At 40.8% G+C, this 20160-nt stretch overlaps 1 protein-coding gene across 2 annotated transcripts; it reads right to left on the bottom strand.

The window, feature by feature from the left end:
* Window positions 1–602: 602 nt before the first annotated feature.
* LOC106613680 (retinal homeobox protein Rx1) lies at window positions 603–12840 on the bottom strand. Of its 2 annotated transcripts, none has more exons than XM_014216193.2 (4): window positions 12494–12840; window positions 10169–10557; window positions 6919–7181; window positions 603–4188 (listed from the first exon to the last, which is right to left on the bottom strand). In XM_014216193.2, the coding sequence occupies exons 2-4, from the start codon at window positions 10440–10442 to the stop codon at window positions 3745–3747; spliced, it is 981 nt and encodes a 326-aa protein (XP_014071668.1). In that variant the 5' UTR covers window positions 10443–10557; window positions 12494–12840; the 3' UTR covers window positions 603–3744. The 2 variants fall into 2 exon arrangements, with proteins under 2 accessions (XP_014071668.1, XP_014071670.1); XM_014216195.2 differs by having other exon boundaries at window positions 6919–7172.
* Window positions 12841–20160: the final 7320 nt, after the last annotated feature.

Here is a 20160-nt window from a genome sequence, read left to right as displayed (position 1 = left end):
ATGACCTCCACAAAAAAAAAAACACCAGGTAGTTACAAACACACACAGATCCAAAAAGATTATTCAGATTAAAATCATGTTTTTGTTTTTACTTTCCCAACAATGTTGTGTTCACTGTTCACGTTTTGGCCCCAGATGGCCCCTGGTGAGAGGTCCTCCCGGGCTTCCATCTGTCCGGGAGTGTGGTTCACATGCTGGAGAGGCAAGCGCGGCAGGTACAGCCCACTGTGAACATGTGCTGCAGCGGCAGCGCCCAGGGGCAATTAGCGAGCAGCGGGCCCTGTGGCCGGGGCCCCCCCCTGGGAGCTTGATTGATTGGAGCCTCATCTTCCTAACGGGCTGGCACCATGCCACCAGCCAGGGACCAGGGGAGAGGAGAGGAGGGGCTGGGACGAAGAGAGGCTACTTCTTCACTGTGTCAGATCCTATCTCTCTCCCTCACATACTACGGTAGGCCTAATAATATACTTCAGTAGGCCTAATACTACACTTCAGATACCGTCCTATAGCCATCCATTTATATTCAGAGATTTACAGTAGATAGATATTCACAGTCAGTGGATTTATAGAGTAGATAGGATAAAGGAGACAGAAGACAACAATTCTATCAAACTATATTTGTTTATTTTTTAAGTAGGTATTAAAGTTTTCTAGAACATGGACATGAACATTTCAGACAAACTAAAAGTAAACAGTAACAGAACTAGAACATGTAACAAATACGATGTCTATACGGGGAAATAAAAAGTGTCCTGTATATTTTCAGATAAAAACCTAAAATAAACTTCCCAAGTCTCTAGTGCATTTTTTAATATTTTTTATATCTAAACTTTGGCTTAATCTTGGTCCCAGTATCACATGAGGAACAAACATTTCTAAACATATTGTTTAATGTTCAAACTAACCCTGTTTCTATGTTGGGTGTGAGGTCCTGAAAATACCTGACTAGAGTTAACAGCTAAAGAGTATGCACTGATAACATAAAAACTAGACAACTGCAAGTAAACTTGAAAAAAAAGAACAGCCCATTTAATATGGCATAATTAGCAAATCAACAATGTTGAGCGTGAGAGGTGAGCATAGAATCCCATAACACATCAGTAAAACAACTGAATATTACTTTGTGTATTGACCAATGGGGCTTTTACTGTCTATGACAAAGAAACAGATTTATATTTGCAGTAACACAGTACTAATACTTTGTAAACTCCAGTCAAACAGTAAGTTGGATGAACTGATAATTCTGTGGCAACTTTTTTAAACAGTTCTACTCTGTTACTCTGAACTAATCATATGTCCGGCAGCAGAGACATTTTGAGTTTCCTTTCAAAACAAACGCTACAACATTTCCACTTTTGTGTAATGGAATTTCTTTCCTCCATATTGTGATAGTCTACACACTATCACTGAAATAATAGTAATTATATGTTACCCCTCGCACATTGCAATAGGATGAACAATATTTACCTGGTAAAAGTATTGTCAAAATCAAAATGCTAAATTATTTTACATCAGAAATGTTTAATCCTATGAAGCCCTTGATATGACACATTATCATTTAACAACGTGGTTGAAGATTGTCTTTTTTACCATACATAAACCATATGAAATATGCATATAGTCATTATCAAAACATTATGCCACAATGGACCCGTACACCCCATGTAGTATCTCTTCGACATATGCCAAATAGACAATTCATGCTCTTTTTTTCATTCCCGGGGTCTCGCTACAGAGGCCTATTTAGTGCAGTCTGTGACCGTTTTCCCCCTCGGACTTTAGACAAAGAAGATGGCTTGGATCAATTGTGCCGAACAAAGAGGAAACTATATAGGGTGACACATCAAACCGTTCTCCTTCTGCTGCTCTGCACGTACACACAGTGACGGAAGGCCAAGCTGCCAACACGTTTTCTTCTCCAACAGCCACTGAGGCAAAAAATAAAAAATTACTTCAGTGGCCTCTTTCGCTCTGTCCCCCTGTCCTATTCCCACCCCTTCCGTGTGAGAGGGAGGTCTCCTGGCTTCCCTTCTCACTGTAGGAGGCTTACGCCATAGATCACTCTTTTTGACTGACCCAAACATGTTGAGCAGCTCTCCAAAAAATTACTAAAACAGATATTGCTTCCTCAGAGAATCAAGATGTCACACACTGAGGGTGCCATCAAATTCAGAGACTGGCTTTAATTATGTATCACTCCTCAAGAACTATTCTCAAGAAAGAAGAGCCTCACATTGTTTGGCCTACCAGCACTATCGTAAAAGGTGTTGATATCAGTGTGTGTGCAGTCTATAGTGTGTATATCGACATGTGTGTTTGCAGTCTGAAGTTAGCCTCAGGGCAACCATCAATCTTCATCAAGTCAATGAAGACTAGGAGTAAATCACTTTCATAGATGTTAATTGGGTGTTAAAAGGTGTTCACGTCTTCTCAAATTAAATAGCATGACAGGTTGTTTTACGCATCCCCAGCTGAAAGCTCCCTCTAGCCTGAGCCAGGATATCTCAACCATGACCCCACAACCCACGGTGTGGACAGAGGCTCTCCACTATAACTGCAGTTAAGACAGACAGAAATGTAGTGTTTCCCCTTCATCCGAGGTGGCTGTGGTATCCTTTTTCTCCAGGTGTTGAAATAACCTGACCATCATAACTGGATGAATGATTCTGTGTTTCAGGGTCATAGACATAGTGATTCATACTGCCGCAACCTTCAACTACTATTATGGGAGACATGGCATGGCCATTCACAAATACTGAGAGAATTACTGGTTAATTGACCTGTAAAATTCATGATAAATTAGACAATTGGATTAATTAGGAAAATACACAAATCTTAATTTGCAGAGTTAAATGTGACCGTGTGTGAGCACTCTACAGAATGTCTTTTATGAAAGGATTTGGAGGGGGCATGAGTTGGTGTATACTTATTATTAGATTCATGGTTAACAGCAAAGAACAAAAACATTAAAACTACTCTTGCAAAAAATAGACTATTGAGTAACGAAATTAACACATGGACAGGCTGAGTGATCTGCATTACAAACTTCAAATACCCAATACTCTTTGGGATTTTCTGTGTCAAGTGGCTCAGTGGCTGGACAAGTTGTGGTCTGAGCTATAGAGACATTGCATTGTGCTTTGTTACAAGCAAGAATGGTTATAGCTCTTTAGCTAACGCCACAATTAGGCCTGGCCCAAAACCTGACTAGAGTGTACAGTGTTTGCGTTTTTACAGAATTACTGAGAAGGAAGTATTTGTTGCCTTTTTTATAAAATCCAAACTACTAGATAAGGATACAAATCTAAAAGTTGCCATCAAGGGCAATTAGTGTCCAGTGGAATCCTTGTTCCAGTTGCTTCATAAAAGTTCATTTAAAAAAAGTATTCTATCATAACCTTGTTAATTTGAGCAGTCTTAGTTACCTTTGCGGGGCCTTTCTTGACATTCTGTGTCATAAGATCCAGATTAAAAACCTTTCTGCATAGTGGCACACAAAATATGCATCAACTTCCAATCCTTCACATCACTAGTATGGAAATCAAAAAAGAGACCAAGAACCATTCTAGTGCTGACAAAGGGTAGAAATGTCACTGGTGTTGGAAATCTTAGAAATATCATCAGTCGTAACTGAGCATTTGTTGGTGCCATCACTGCAATCCTGTTGTGTGAAAAAAGCCATTATCATGGCCCAAAACCCCAATCATGACTGGAAACACAGTTTCAATAGCCCTCCTCAGACCATCACATGGGCTGCCAGGTTTTGTCCATGGACTGGATGTGTTCCTTGGCTTTCATCCTCAGTGCGGCGATGCTGGAGCTCCTCTGGTCCACGTCCTCCATTGGGTATTTGTCGGTGAAGGGACCGGAACACTGGTATGGGGGTGGTGCCATGGACTGCATCCCCTGGCCCATGGGTGGAGGGCTGTTGAGGAAGCTGTGGCTGGGGTAGCCACCCTGCAGGCCCTGTCCTGGGCCCATGAAACCCGGGATGCTGTGGACTGGGGTGGCGCTGGACAGAGGTGAGGTCAGCCAGGGGTCAAGGGGGAGGGCGTTGCTCATGGGCCCCATGTTGCTGTGCATGGGTGGCCGGTTGAAGGAGAGCATGGGCGAGTCATGCAGCTTCATGGTGCTGGCGTCCATCTTCTCCTGGCGCCTCCATTTGGCTCTGCGGTTCTGGAACCACACCTAGAGGAAGGCAGAGGGTTTGGATTTATAGTCCAGAGTATTTACAGCACAGATCATTCCAATTGGTACCAAATGGGCTTAGAATAGTGCTTTAAGCTACCTATTTTGGTTTCTTAGTATCCTCATAAATAAAGAATCATTGAATTGAATTGTTCCGAGACCTTCAGTGTTGTCCGTGTTTTGACCTGCTCTAAGACTGCTGTCTTGCACCATTTTTGGGATGTCCCTAGAGAACTGGGGACCTGAGCCATTGTCAGCAAGGTTTGGACAGTGACACTTGTCTTAATTTAAAGTTTGGTACCTACTGGAGTCTCAGAGCACCTATGGGCATAATCTGTTGATGTGGAGCATGTTCAAGCCCTACAGTAAAACGTCATCCCTCAGCAGGTAAAGTCCATAATATCAATGTTTTAACCGCATCCGTCTCTATTCAAGTAAACCATCTAAATAAATAATCATCAACAAATTGAGCGATGGTATTCTTGAATGGTTAGTATTTTGGATTTCTACATTTTGTTGGATTGGAAAAATAAGCAATTTGACAATTGTAATGCACTCCAATCAATTGCCCTGGGGGCTTCGTGAAAAACAGCTATAGTTGTATTTACAGTACAGAGTATTTGAACTGTACTGATCAATCTTAATCATTTCGACCTTCATCCATACCTACTGTGTCATTTTGCCATGCTTTAAGACTTTGCCCTTAGATTCTGCTATAAGACCTTGCCCTTTTTTCTGCACTATGCCCTGCTAAGACAACCTTCTTATGTCTGCCCTCAGACAACCAGAGACCTGAGCTTGTGTGGGCAGGACACAGCTTGCTTTGTTACTTGTCTGTATTTATAGTATAACACCTGCTGTGAGTGACCTTGAAGCTCCTGAGGATCTAGAAGTCTGCCCAAGAGTAAAGATTTGATTTATTTATTTTTATTTATTTCACCTTTATTTAACCAGGTAGGCTAGTTGAGAACAAGTTTTCATTTGCAACTGCGACCTGGCCAAGATAAAGCAAAGAAGTGCGACACATAACACAGAGTTACACATGGAATAAACAAACATACAGTCAATAATACAGTAGAACAAAAGAAAACAAAAAGTCTATATACAGTGAGTGCAAATGAGGTAAGTTAAGGCAATAAATAGGCCATGGTGGCGAAGTAATTACAATATAGCAATTAAACACTGAAATGGTAGATGTGCAGAAGGTGAATGTGCAAGTAGAGATACTGGGGTGCAAAGGAGCAAGATAAATAAATAAATACAGTATGGGGATGAGGTAGGTAGATAGATGGGCTGTTTACAGATGGGCTATGTACAGGTGCAGTGATCTGTGAGCTGCTCTGACAGCTGTTGCTTAAAGCTAGTGATGGAGATATGAGTCTCCAGCTTCAGAGATTTTTGCAGTTCGTTCCAGTCATTGGCAGCAGAGAACTGGAAGGAAAGGCAGCCAAAGGAGGAATTGGCTTTGGGGGTGACCAGTGAGATATACCTGCTGGAGCGCATGCTACGAGTGGGTGCTGCTATGGTGACCAGTGAGCTGAGATAAGGCGGGGCTTTACCTAGCAGAGACTGGTAGATAACCTGTAGCCAGTGGGTTTGGCGATGAATATGAAGCGAGGGCCAACCAACGAGAGCGTACAGGTCGCAATGGTGGGTAGTGTATGGGGCTTTGGTGACAAAATGGATGGCACTGTGATAGACTGCATCCAGTTTGTTGAGTAGAGTGTTGGAGGCTATTTTATAGAAGACATCACCGAAGTCTAGGATCGGTAGGATGGTCAGTTTTACGAGGGTGTGTTTGGCAGCATGAGTGAAGGATGCTTTGTTGCGATATAGGAAGCCGATTCTAGATTTAATTTTGGATTGGAGATGCTTAATGTGAGTCTGGAAGGAGAGTTTACAGTCTAACCAGACACCCAGGTATTTGTAGTTGTCCACATATTCTAAGTCAGAGCCGTCCAGAGTAGTGATGCTGGACGGGCGAGCAGGGGCGGGCAGTGATTGATTGAATAGCATGCATTTAGTTTTACCTGCGTTTAAGAGCAGTTGGAGGCCACGGAAGGAGAGTTGTATGGCATTGAAGCTCGTCTGGAGGTTAGTTAACACAGTGTCCAAAGAGGGGCCAGAAGTGTACAGAATGGTGTCGTCTGCGTAGAGGTGGATCAGAGAATCACCAGCAGCAAGAGCAACATCATTGATGTATACAGAGTAGAGAGTCGGCCCGAGAATTGAACCCTGTGGCACACCCATAGAGACTGCCAGAGGTCCGGACAACAGGCCCTCCGATTTGACACACTGAACTCTATCAGAGAAGTAGTTGGTAAACCAGGCGAGGCAATCATTTGAGAAACCAAGGCTGTCGAGTCTGCCAATAAGAATGTGGTGATTGACAGAGTCGAAAGATGTCCTATCGTCACTCACCATTATCATCTAAAGATTCAGAGAAGGTATCTCTGACCCACTGAGGTTTTTCATTAGAAAACATAAGCCCTTTAACCATTTAATTCACCTGCTGATGTAAAAAGGGCTTTATAAATACATTTGATTGATGATTGATATTCAGCTTGAATCAATTTACCTGGAGGCTGAATTCACATTGGATCAAGGTTGCACCTGATCAGAGATGTTAGTATTTGAGTCCACTCCTAGTTACAATGATTGGCAAGAAAGTCAGAGGAGTTGACCAGGGCACAGCACAGTACCAGTAAAAGTGGTGGTGGACAAACCTACCTGAACTCTGACTTCAGGCAGGTTAACCTTCATAGCCAGCTCCTCACGGCTGTACACGTCGGGGTAGTGAGACTTCTCGAAGGCACGCTCCAGCTCGTGCAGCTGGTACGTGGTGAAGGTGGTGCGGTTGCGTCGGTGCTTCTTCTTGGGCTGCTCTTCCTCACAGGGCTCCGGACTTTTCCCTCCATTGCTATCCACACTCTTCCTCAGATCATTAATTTCCCCATCACACTTGTCCGAGTACAGTCCTGAATCTGTAGAGCCCATAGCGAGAGAGAGAAGAGATTCACATTAGATTAATCCATCAACAAAGTGACTTTGACTCATTTTGATTTAACCAAACAAGCTTCTTTGGCTTTCTTTGCAAAGGTAAGTCGTTCTTTCTAAAACTTTACGTAGTTAAGTATCGTTAGCTTGTTAGACAAATGTTGGTTTTAGGCTCTCCTATCATATGTTATGTCTAATCAGCATGTCTGCCTTAGCTAGACAGGGATTCTTCACAGTTAAAAGGATAATGTGAATGAAAAATCATTGAAATGGGAAAAGAGGAAAAAGACAGTGATGAAAGGTCTAGCTGTTGAAGAGTTCGGGGTTGACAAAAGCTGAAAACATGGAATACTCAAATGAGCTCCACAACCCCTTAATAACTTGTTTGTTCTGAAAACATCCCAGGACGCACACATTTGACACATGCAACAATAGGCTACTGTAGGCCAAATAAAGCTGAAGTTATGTCTTACTCTACGCATGCAAACTAAATACATGTAGATTGTCCTTCTGCCTTGTAACAAAGCATACATGAGCAGCATACATGAACAGCATACAGGGCGCTGAGTTGCTAAGGCTTTCACTGCATGTTTCCACTAATCCTCAGAGGGAAACAGATGCAGCCTGTTAATTCCTCTGATAGCTTCCATGTATTCTTAACTCTAATCTACGTAGGACCTTCATTTGTATCAGTTTCATAATCAGGAAAATACTGTAAACATTACAAGGTAAAGCCATAAAACGCTGTCAACGTGGCTGTTGAATTAGATTTACCCAAAGGGTAATGAAATTATATTGGGCACAAAGATGACCATCAGATCAGTTGTCTGCGCATCTGCCATCATAGCAGTGATCTGTGCACTAGTCCTGTACGGTATAATGAATTATTGGTAAACACATTATCTATTGGGACACTTTATTGGGACAGCCTTTATTGACACCATTTTAAATATTATTTCATAATGGTAACATTACACTCTTGTCAATTCTGTAATTTGTCCCTCACATAAAAGTAATAGATTGTCAATTTGGGTTGGTATTGTGGGTGATATTCGTGACCAGTTCCCATTGACCACATAACTGTATAGCACATGGAGAGATAGGGACTCTTTGGGTGTTTCCCTTTACAGCAGTGGTATTCAAACTTTTTCGCCAGAATTTCAGAATTTCATTTTATCCCCAATCATTTCTCGAGACCTCACCCCAACCAAACACAGTCTTAAAAATCTGTACATTTCGATTTTTACATCAACAAATAACCTTAAATTCATTACATTTTCATATTTTTTCATGTTTTTCTTCTTATTAAAATTTTGCCGACCCCAACTATGAATACCATTACTTTACAGTGCTTAGCAAAAACTTGATGAAAGAAACTTTCTTGCACAATCACCAAACTAAATATGGCTAGCCCAACCCAGTTCAAACCCATGACGAGTAGGAACTAACAAACCCAAACCTCGCTAAATGGATCTTCATATCAAACCAGTGCTTGATAGAACCAGGACAGAAAGCCAAGCAAAACCTTCAATTCCCAGACAGGGGCAGCTAGGAGGATTTTGGGGTCCATTGATCTATCTCTCATTAACAGCCTACGACAATGCCCATAGTGGCACAATGGAGGGGTCAGGCTGGGTTCAGTGACCAGCTCCTGCCTGTCGGCCTGTCGGAACCGCCCGTCTAAAGACCTCGTCATGTTTACAGTCCAGCAGAAAACCTCAATGTGGAGGGGACAAAGTGATGCGATGTAGTACAAAATGCCCATTCAGACGGAACAGGGATGACTAACAAGTCAGTTATGTGTTAAGGACATGTAAATTAGTGCTGAATATTAAGCGGAAACAAACACTAATTTAGCCATTGCTGTTGCACTGGTTGAACAGTGCTTATGATCATATTTTATAATAACCAACACTGTCATAAGACACTTCCAATTACTTTGTAATTTCATGAGTCATCAAAAGCTGGTTTGTGCTACGTGTTTCACTAAACCTTTTGTTTTTATGACCCCATAGATAGTAACCAGAATGTAAAAACTACCATAGATTAAAAAAACATCACATTTTATGCAGAGACGAAACGTTAATGAAATGAAACTGCACCACTGTAAAATCTCATCTGTGTCCAAGAGAAGATTAGGGGAATTCCACAAGGGGATGGGATTTGGGACGAAACCCCCTCACCGTCTTGTTTTGTGATTTATCTCTCAATCTCAGCATGATTTCACAGTATTTACAAGGCACAGACACATGTCATCTACTGCCCCCCATAGAGATAGAATATGATGTTCTATTTCATTCTGTGAGCTGTTGAGAAACAACCCGGACTCTCTGCAAGGCTGCAACCAATGCAGCCATTGAGGTCATCGTCGCCTCAACGCATTGATGCAATGGAAATAATCAAGTCTTAATGACTTAAGTAAAGCCGCTAATCATTACATCACTAAAAGACAAAGGGAAGTGTGCAAGTTCAGGCATCATAGGCAGGATCCACCGACACACTTTGTGGTCCACTTAATTAAATGTTGGTATGAACATTTGAATTATATGAAAAATACACATTATCATGTATTTGTTTGGTGTCTTCCCCTGCCATCTAGATTGCATGTGATTGTGTGTGTTTTAATGCCGCACTTTAAGTATGTAATGTGTCTTATTGTATGACTGTGACAATAAAACGTCCCCCTTGGTAATCAATACAATACATTTAATACATTCAATCTTCTGTCTCTTTGACCTCATCCTGCTCTAGCTGCTTCCTACATGCAGCATGTTCCTAACAAATGCAGCAAAGCTTGAAGTGAGAGGGCTTGATTGATAACTTATGAACACCAGCGAAGCACTAGTCGATGTGTCTTAATGTGTTTTGGCCTCAAGCATATACTGTACATGTAGAGAGTGGGCTGGCCATAAATGCCACAGAAACAGAGCAGTTATTTACAGTATGCCCAGTGGGGTGTTTTTCTCACACCGAAGAGACTCACCATGGTAGGACTGCTGCTCTGAGAGGTGCCCGTAGGGGTGTGCTGGGTCCTGCTTCCCAGGGTCCCCCAGGCCATCCAAGCCCACTTTGTGGGGCCCTGGGCCCCCAGATGGGCTGAGCAGGGGGTCCTGGTCTTTGCTGAAGCCCAGGATGACATCAATGCTGTGGACGCGGCCCCCCATCGCCGCCCCCCCTCCTTTCACCATCTCGTGGAAGTTACTGGGCGAGAGGCAGCTGTCGTCCACCATGCTCATGGTATCCAGTGACAAATGCATTTGAACGTTTGGACTCTCTATCCTTTAGCGGGGAAAAGTAGACTTGGCTCGGCTTTGTGAAGGAACAGGTCCAAGGATGACTTTTAAAGAGATGTCCTCCACAAGTTCTGTGCACCTGCAAAACAAAGTCACAGTCATCACAGGATCAGAAGCCAGTCTTGAGTCTTTGCCATTTAGTAGTGCCACATCAAAATTCTAAAACTCTCATATACTAATTTACTACCTACCACTACTATAACATACAATCAATAATTGTATTAACATAATCTATTCAAGATCAACAAAATATCAGCAAACATTTTGGGGGGCTAAATCAATCAATAAATCAATTGTATTTCTAAAGCCCTTTTTACATCAACCGATGTCACAAAGTGCTATACAGCAATAGTTAAAGGGTTTTATGGTATATGTGTTGTCTATCAGAATATGGATCTGTCACTGAGGTTTATCTTTTAATGAGCCATGATATAATTATTCAATTAATCAAAAGCGGATGATAAAAGACAGAGCCTCTTTATTCTATTGCATAAACTCATTACCAGGCACATTGAGTGCAATGAAATTGGTAGACGTGATTGATGTGATAGACTTTAGTATATTATACAGCATTAACATAAAATAAAATAAAATCAATCTGTATTTGTATTTATTATGGATCCCCATTAGCTGCTGCCAAGGCAGCAGCTACTCTTCCTGGAGCCAGCAAAAAGTAAGGCATAATACATTATAATAAAAATGTTAAACATTAAAATACATTTAAAAAAAGATTTCACAATCCATTAAGTGTGCCCTCAAGCCACTACTTAACTACAATACATAATACAGGTGTACGTGTGTGTAGCGTGTGTATGGTGCGTGTGTATGGTATGTGAGTTTGTATGTGTGTGTTTGCTGTTCCATAAGGTGTATTTTTATCAGTTTTGTTTTATCTGATTTTACTGATTTTATCTGAGTTACTTGATGTGGAATAGAGTTCCATGTTGTCATGGCTCTATGTAGTACTGTGCGCCTCCCAAAGTCTGTTCTGGACGTGGGGACCGTGAAGAGACCTCTGGTGGCATGTCTTATGGGGTATGCATGGGTGTCCAAGCTGTGTGATAGTGCATTCAACATGTCAATACTTCTTACAAAAACAAGTAGTGATGAGGTCAATCTTTACTCTACTTTGAGCCAGGAGAGATTGACATGCATATTATTAATGTTATCTCTATGTGTACATTTAAGGGCCAGCCGTGCTGCCCTGTTCTGGGCCAGTTGTAATTTTCCCAAGTCCCTCTTTGTGGCACCTGACCACATGACTGGGCAGTAGTCCAGGTGCGACAAAACTAGGGCCTGTAGGACCTGCCTTGTTGATAGTGTTGTTAATCAAAGACAAGTTGATACATTTCTTTCTGAAATATCTTATTTACATAGCTATATTTAACACGTTTATAATGACATAGACAGGCCCACCCCTTGAAGTTTGGGCAAAAGTTAAATTTGACAGAAAAAAAACTTCGCTTTGGGGCAAAATCTTGGTTAACATGAATTTATAAAATATCAGCCATGAAATTGTAATACATAGCTTTATACAGTAGAGGTAAGAAACCCTTTACTGAATAGATATACATAAACTTAAAAGGACCAAATGTGAAATTAACTCAATTTAATTATGCCCTACATATTATACATTTGCATAGTTGTATTGTATTGTATTGTATTGTATTGTATTGTACTCTGTTGCATTCTATTCTATTATATTCAATATAATATAGTTGAATGATATTCAAGAGCACATGTTTAAGCACTAGGCATATCATTATTGTATTAAAATATACAACGTACAATGCATAGTCCTTAAAATGCAAAATCTATGTATTTTATATTTAACTGATATTGTAATTCTATACTTTGTGGAAAACAACAATGGTTTCCAATACTAACAACATTCTCACTTTCAGTGTCCACCTCCTCAGATTTAAATGTCATATAGACATGTTATGTTAGACTAATAAAACGTTAACCTGTCTTTTATAGTTGCCTAAAAAAGAGTAATAGCGGTTTGAACCAACCTTTGAAGAAATGCCGTGCTGAGCGCATGAAGTTGAACTGTCAATATTCCACCTGTTTCCTCCAACACTTCACTTCAACTACTGAGGTAGTTCACGCCCCTTGTCCGGCTGCTGCACACCAAAGCCGGACAAATCTCAATCCCTGTCTATTTTACCTTGCATCCTCTCTAGCCTTTCTTCAAAAACAATGTGCATAATACGCTGAAAAACACGACAAAACGTGTGTGCACAAAACAAGCTTGACAACTAATGTGGTTTTGTTGCAGACTATAGTCTTTTCAAAGTGCAGAGAGAGAGAGAGTAGCCTAGTGCTGGTGCCGGTGAATGGAAATAAAATGAGCGGATTAAAGAGGTTATTAATTGGAATCCTTCCCCTTTAAGAATGATTGACAGTTGTTTTCTAGTCAAGTAATTGCACTAAATGTAGCTTACATTCACCCCACAGGAGGAGGCTGGGGCTAATGAAACCATGACAAGACTTTCATTCAGAAATCTATTGTTTTAAAGACAAAGGTCTGACTGAAAGTTTTCAGTAATCCCCTCATTATTCCAGAGAAAGAGTACATAAAAACTCTGGTAGGGACAAGTTATACACGGTGCATGAGAATGGAGAAGAGCGTGAAGACATCAACTCATGTTGACACATTTTTTTTAACATTTTGAAAAGCTTTCAATTTTGAGTAAATATTAATTTAACGTATTATAGATTTTAAAAAAAAAAACGTTTTAATATTAAACTTAAATCAGAAGTCAAAGTAAATATCCAGCTACAACTTATTTCAAATGTATTTATGCAACATGTAAAGTGACAGATAATATAATTAGCAATATGTATTTCAAATCAGTTTGTTTGTTTGCAATAGATAAACAGAAAAGCAAATGACGGTCATCAGCATGGAGCTTTTACTTCTTGAGGCAATTAGTATTGCAAGTAGTGAATCAAGCAATGACCCATCACTAATGAGGGGAATTAAACATGGGGAAAACTAATGCAATTAAATCCAATTAACAGTTAGAATCAAAATACACAGCCAGGGAACACAGTGTTAATAAATATGCCTATCTTGGAGAGAGGTTAAAAACAATGAAATGATAATGTACCTCAATTAACAAATAGTCATGTAACAAATAATGTTTTCAAATAATACACTGGATGTATTACATTAATACACTGGATTATTACATTAATACACTGGATGTATTACATTAATACACTGGATGTATTACATTAATACACTGGATGTATTACATAAATACACTAGATGTGGTCATACTGAACTTGTAAAACGTCCAATTATACACATCTATAACACACCTATGTAATGAGGCATAATTAACATAAAGTAACGTTTCCAACCTGTAGCTACAAAGTGGATGATGGCTAGCGGATATAATATGCCCAATAAAGAAAATCAACAATTAGTGACCAGATCAATTCAAGAGGAGTGATCTCAGACCTGTTTAACAGCTCATTAAGGATTTAACCCGAATTGTGTCAATTGGCTTGGACTAATTATTGCAACTGTTCATTACATCATACCATGGTCAATCCACATATACTAAATCACTATGACACATAGAAACAATGAATGGAATTTTGTCACATAATGCTATTTGAATCAATTTTATGTGGTTTATTTTTAATAAATCACGGTGATAATGCATAAGGAATCAAAATTAAGATTAGCATATGACTAAAAAGGTTACAAAATACATGAAACAAAAACAATTACATTATTTAGTAACATAATTAATATTGGCCCATCTATAACTTTTTGTCACATAAACATGTTCCTGTGTCTATGGAGGTATTTTGGAGGATGCTGTTGTTTTAAGAGAGCATTTGCACCAGTTGGCCACTCTGAAACCTTGCCTGGGCTTGGAGAGGTGAGATTAAGGACTTTTCCAGAGATTTCCGCTGACCTGTACGGAAGTCCAGAGAAGACATGTGAATTTAAAAAAAGAATTATATTGTTTTATCAATATCACAAAATATATTTTTTTGTGGTCAAAACTTAACAAAAGTTATTTTGTCGAGATCACAAGATAATTTTCTCACGATCACAACATAACAAACGTTTTTTTTGTAGAGAGCACAAGATAAACTCTATAAATAGGAGTGGATGTATTGATGATACATTGACAGTATGGCTGAGGCGGCAGAGCCCATGGTGGATCAGCACATCCGTTTTTATTTTGATTGTGGATTAACCCAGGCAGAAATGGTTTTATGTATGTCAGTTATAGATGGCTTCCAGTGTTGGCTCCAATCAAATCCAATTTTAAAGACATGTAAAAGTGTGGTTGCGCTACTATTTTAATTGAATTGAATGTGGAATGTTCAGTGAAAGAAAAGTTAACGTTGAGGTTTCTGGTTGTAGACTACCAATGAAAGTTTACCAGACTACCAATAATAGTTTAATTTAATCTCTTTAATAGTTTTAACAGGAAGGTTGGCCTGTCAATAGCAGCAAAAACACAGTCACAAACAACAATTAAAAAGTAGAAAAATAAAATAAAACTAGTAAAACAGGTGAAGTGAATCACATTTTGAGATTTCTAAATACTCCAGCATTTCATGTAGGCTACAGTTTATATTTAATTTCAGCCACAAACGGTGGGCAAAATGTCATGGGGCAGAAGGACAGCTCCGTCATTCATCCATTCCTCAGTTTGCCATTGTTTGCCTTTAATTGCTGGAGCTTTGATACGAAGGCCCCGGCCTGTACACTAGCACATGGCTACTTACAACATATGTGCTCTAATCAAAGATCTTTGTAGAGTCTTACTGCCTCTGGTGCACTATGACACTGCTGTCAATCTACCATCAATATGTCCACTCTTATTTATAAAGTTTATCTCGTGATCTCGACAAAATAACTTTTATCGTAATCTCGACATAATGAGGGAATCATTTTTGTATTTATATGTCCTCTCTGGACTTCTGTAAAGCTCAATGAAGTCTAAAGATAAGTTTAAGATGCTATGTTGATTCGTTTTAGGTTGCCTGACTTAAAGGAATAAAAAGCTGTTCAGGAACAATGCTCCTGGCCAAATCAGTTGTTCTCTGCCTGCCATAATGTGACTAAATCAAATCAAATGTTATTCGTCACATCTACCGAATAGAACAGGTGTAGACCTTACTGTGAAATGGTTACTTACAAGCCCTTAACCAACAACGCAGTTCAAGAAATAGAGTTAAGAAAATATTTACTAATAAACTAAAGTAAAAATGTTTTAACTAATCACAAGGTAACACAAAACATTTACATAACAATAACGAGGGTATATACAGGGGGTACCGGTACCGAGTCATTGTGCGGGGGTACGGGTTAATCGAGGTAATTTGTAAAGTGACTATGCATAGATAATAAACAGCGAGTAGCAGCAGTTTAAAAACAAAAGGGAGGGGGGTTCAATGTAAATAGTCCAGGTGGCCATTTGATTAGTTCAGCAGTCTTATGGCTTGTGGGTAGAAGCTGTTAAGGAGCCTTTTGGCGCTCTGGTACCGCTTGCCGTGCGATAGCAGAGAGAACAGTCTATGACATGGGTGACTGGAGAGTCTTTGACAATTCTTTGGGCCTTCCTCTGACACCGCCTAGTATATAGGTCCTGGTTGTCAGGAAGCTTGGCCCCAGTGATGTACTGGGCCATACGCACTACCCTCAGATGCTGAGCAGTTGACAAATTAGGCGTGATGCAACCGGTCAGAATGCCCTCGATGTTGCAGCTGTAGAACTTTTTGAGGATCTGGGGACCCATGCCAAATCTTTTCAGTCTCCTGAGGGGGAAAAGGTGTTGTCGTGCCCTCTTCACGACTGTCTTCATGTGTTTGGACCATGATAGTTTGCTGGTGATGTGGACACCAAGGAACTTGAAACTCTCAACCCGCTCCACTTCAGTCGATGTTAATGTGGGCCTGTTTGGCCCTCCTTTTCCTGAAGTCCACAAACAGCTCCTTTGTCTTGCTCACATTGAGAGAGAGTTTGTGGTCCTGGCACCACACTGCCAGGTCTCTGACCTCCTCCATATAGGCTGTCTCATTGTTGTCGGTGATCAGGCCTACCACTGTTGTGTCATCAGCAAACTTAATGATGCTGTTGGAGTCGTGCTTGGCCACGCAGTCGTGGGTGAACAGGAAGTACAGGAGGGGACTGAGGACGCATCGCCAGAGGGGCCCCAGTGTTGAGGATCATCGTAGCAGATGTGTTGTTGCCTACCCTTACCACCTTTGGGTGGCCCATCAGGAAGTCCAGGATCCAGTTACAGAGGGGGGAGTTTAGTCCCAGGGTCCTTAGCTTAGTGATGAGCTTTGTGGGCACTATGGTGTTGAACACTGAGCTGTAGTCAATGAACAGCATTCTCACATAGGTGTTCCTTTTGTCCAGTGTGGAGTGTGATTGAGATTGAGTCATCTGTGGATCTGTTGGGGCGGTTTGCGTATTGGAGTAGGTCTAGTGTTTCTGGCATGATGGTGTTGATGTGAGCCATGACCAGCCTTTCAAGCACTTCATGGCTACCGACATGAGTGCTACGGGGAGGTAATCATTTAGGCAGGTTATCTTCGCTATCTTGGGCACAGGGACTATGGTGGTCTGTTTGAAACATGTAGGTATTAGAGACTCGGCCAGGGAGAGGTTGAAAATGTCAGTGAAGACACTTGCCAGTTGGTCCGCGCATGCGTTGAGTATACGTCCTGGTAATCCGTCTGGCCCCGGGGCTTTGTGAATGTTGACCTGTTTAAAGGCTATGGAGAGCGTGATCACACAGTCGTCCGGAACAGCTGGTGCTCTCATGCGTGCCTCAGTGTTTCTTGCCTCAAAGCGAGCATAAAGGGCATTTAGGTCGTCTGGTAGGCTCGCATCACTGGGCAGCTCATGGCTGGGTTTCCCTTTGTAGTCCATAATAGTTTTCAAGCCCTGCCACATCCGACGAGCATCAGAGCCGGTGTAGTAGGATTCTATCTTTGCCTTTGCCTGGTTGATTGTTCATCTGAGGGCATAGCGGGATTTCTTATATGCGTCCAGATTAGTGTCCCGCTCCTTAAAAGCTGAGCTCTAGCCTTTAGCTCTGTGCGGATGTTGCCTGTAATCCATGGCTTCTGGTTGGGAAATGTACGTACGGTCACTGTGGGGACGACGTCATCAATACATTTATTGATGAAGCTGGTGACTGAGGTATACTCCTCAATGCCATTGGATGAATCACGGAACATATTCCAGTCTGTGCTAGCAAAACAGTCCTGTAGCGTAGCATCTGCGTCATCTGACCACTTCTGTATTGAGCAAGTCACTGGTACTTCCTGCTTTCGTTTTTGCTTGTAAACAGGAATCAGGAGGATAGAATTATGGTCAGATTTGACAAATGGAGGGCAAGGGAGAGCTTTGTATGCGTGTCTGTGCGTAGAGTAAAGGTGATCTAGAGTTCTTTTGCCTCTGGTTGCACATGTGACATGCTGGTAGAAATGAGGTAAAACGGATTTAAGTTTGCCTGTATTAAAGTCCCCGGCCACTAGGAGTGCTGCTTCTGGATGAGCATTTTCTTGTTTGCTTATGGCCTTATACAGCTTGTTGAGTGGGGACTACATGGAGCTGTATCAGGGAAGCTGTATCGGCCGTTTCTGATTTCAAATTCTCAATTTAATGCAGCGTCACAGTCCAACATGAAGTTGAAAGGTAATTTGGTTTGGATGTTTTTAACCTGTAGCTATTTAATATTTGACCTACTTAGGTGAGTAATTACAATACCAAAGTGTGCCAAACCCCAGTACACAGTTAGTTCAATTGATTAATTGGTTGAGTCAGAGTAATGGTAAGTCACGACATACCTTAATGAAATTAGTACAATTGTCTTACCTTGTCATAATCAACAACTAAGGACCTATTACTCCATTGTTTATGTTTATGTTGTCATATTTGCCTCAAATGAGTACCACCAAGTGCTATTTTCGTTTCTTTGGGCAGTTTTACTCCTTACATCTTTTATTTTTTATTGGATAGGACAGAGAAAGGTAGAGAGGAAAGGTAGGAGAGTTTTTGTTAAAAGAGTAATGGCCAGGATTTGAACTTGTGTTGGCAGCAACAAGTTTTCTAGGGGCAGCGGCCAAGACCGCTAGACTGACCCAGGCTACACCAAGTGCTATTTTCATGTGAAAATGCCAGAATGTAACTAACGCACCTCATACAAAGTGGCTTTAAAGCTTAGACCAAAAAGTTAATTTTAACATGATCTGTGAGCAATGTTCCCTCTAAAATGCGCGTGCAGAGAAGCACAAGATTGAATGTCACTCAACTTTCTAGAGTTTTCCCTCTTAGTTAACACTATCGAATCAATGTAATACTAGCCACTTTCATTGCAACATACTGAAACAAAACGAAGTAAGCAAGTCTTAGTATGCAAAACTATCTACGTAGGAGATTTTGTTGTAGGCAGAACGCATCGGAGTAGGATTCTATTGCATTGCACCTTTTGCACCTAATACAAAGCTTAGGCCAAAAAGTGAATTTTAAGATGATCTGTGAGTCGTGTTTGCTAAATTGCCATATATGAATACATTCAGAGTATGAAAAAAACTATCCCACTGAGCAATGTCCGACATCCATGGAAGTTGAAAAGTAGTTGAAATGTGGTCCGACCGCCTTGGCCTTGATTTCAATGTCCACAGATGACGCTTTTTTTTAAAACATTTTAAACATTTTAGTCATTTAGCAGACGCTCTTGTCCAGAGCGACTTACAGTAGTGAATGCATACATTTCATACATTTTTTTTTTCTCGGTACTGGTCCCCCGTGGGAATCGAACCCACAACCCTGGCGTTGCAAACACCATGCTCTACCAACTGAGCCACACGGGACTTTTTAATCCGGACCGGACTTGATTTAGCCCAAACATAGACCTCTACAATTGGTTCAGATTTGGCCTGGACCAGCCTTGATTTGGTCCAAACATAGACGTCTATAATTGGTTCAGATTTGGTCCGTTTCGTACCGGCCTTGATTTCAATGTCCACAGCTATCCAGACCGGACTTGATGTAGCCCAAACATAGACCTCTACAATTGGTTCAGATTTGGCCTGGACCAGCCTTGATTTGGTCCAAACATAGACGTCTATGATCAGTTCAGATTTGATCTGTTTCCGGATCGGACCAAATCTGAACCAATCATAGATGTCTATGTTTCACACATTTGGACAGCACAGCATTGCACAGCACAGTACAGCACAGCAGTGTACAGTACAGTAAAGAAAAATAGAGTCGGGTATACAGTAGTTTAGTACAGAACACTACTAAGTAGAGTACAGTACAATGGAGCATAGTAGAGTATCGTTCAGTACAGTACAGCACAATAGAGTACCCGAAGTATACTAAACTAAACTAACTGTCATGTATTGCACTGCACTCTAGTGTGCTTTACTGTACTGTACTGTACTGTACTATGCTGTCTAACATGTGAAACATAGACGTCTATGATTGGTTCAGAGATTGATCTTGTTTTGCTCAAACTAATAATACCCAGTGTGCTTTGCAAGTGTTAATTTTTACATTTTGGTAATTTAGCAGACGGCCTTATCCAGAGCGATTTACAGGCAGTGCATTCAACTAAGGTAGATAAACAACCATATAATTATATTATTTTATATTAATACAATTGCTCAGAGAAAGAGATTT

The sequence above is a fragment of the Salmo salar genome, chromosome ssa10 (assembly GCF_905237065.1).
Source record: "Salmo salar chromosome ssa10, Ssal_v3.1, whole genome shotgun sequence".
NCBI classification, from domain to species: Eukaryota; Metazoa; Chordata; class Actinopteri; order Salmoniformes; family Salmonidae; genus Salmo; species Salmo salar.
The sequence above is the reverse complement of the archived record's forward strand: the minus strand, read 5'-3'. Positions and strand labels throughout refer to the sequence as shown.

Coding starts and splice junctions, on each gene's coding strand:
- LOC106613680 (XM_014216193.2), bottom strand. CDS start 10,442: ATGCATTTGTCACTGGATACCATGAGCATGGTGGACGACAGCTGCCTC. Junction 7,182..10,168: donor AGAGCAGCAGTCCTACCATG/GTGAGTCTCTTC, acceptor CTCTCGCTATGG/GCTCTACAGATTCAGGACTG. Junction 4,189..6,918: donor TGCCTGAAGTCAGAGTTCAG/GTAGGTTTGTCC, acceptor GCCTTCCTCTAG/GTGTGGTTCCAGAACCGCAG.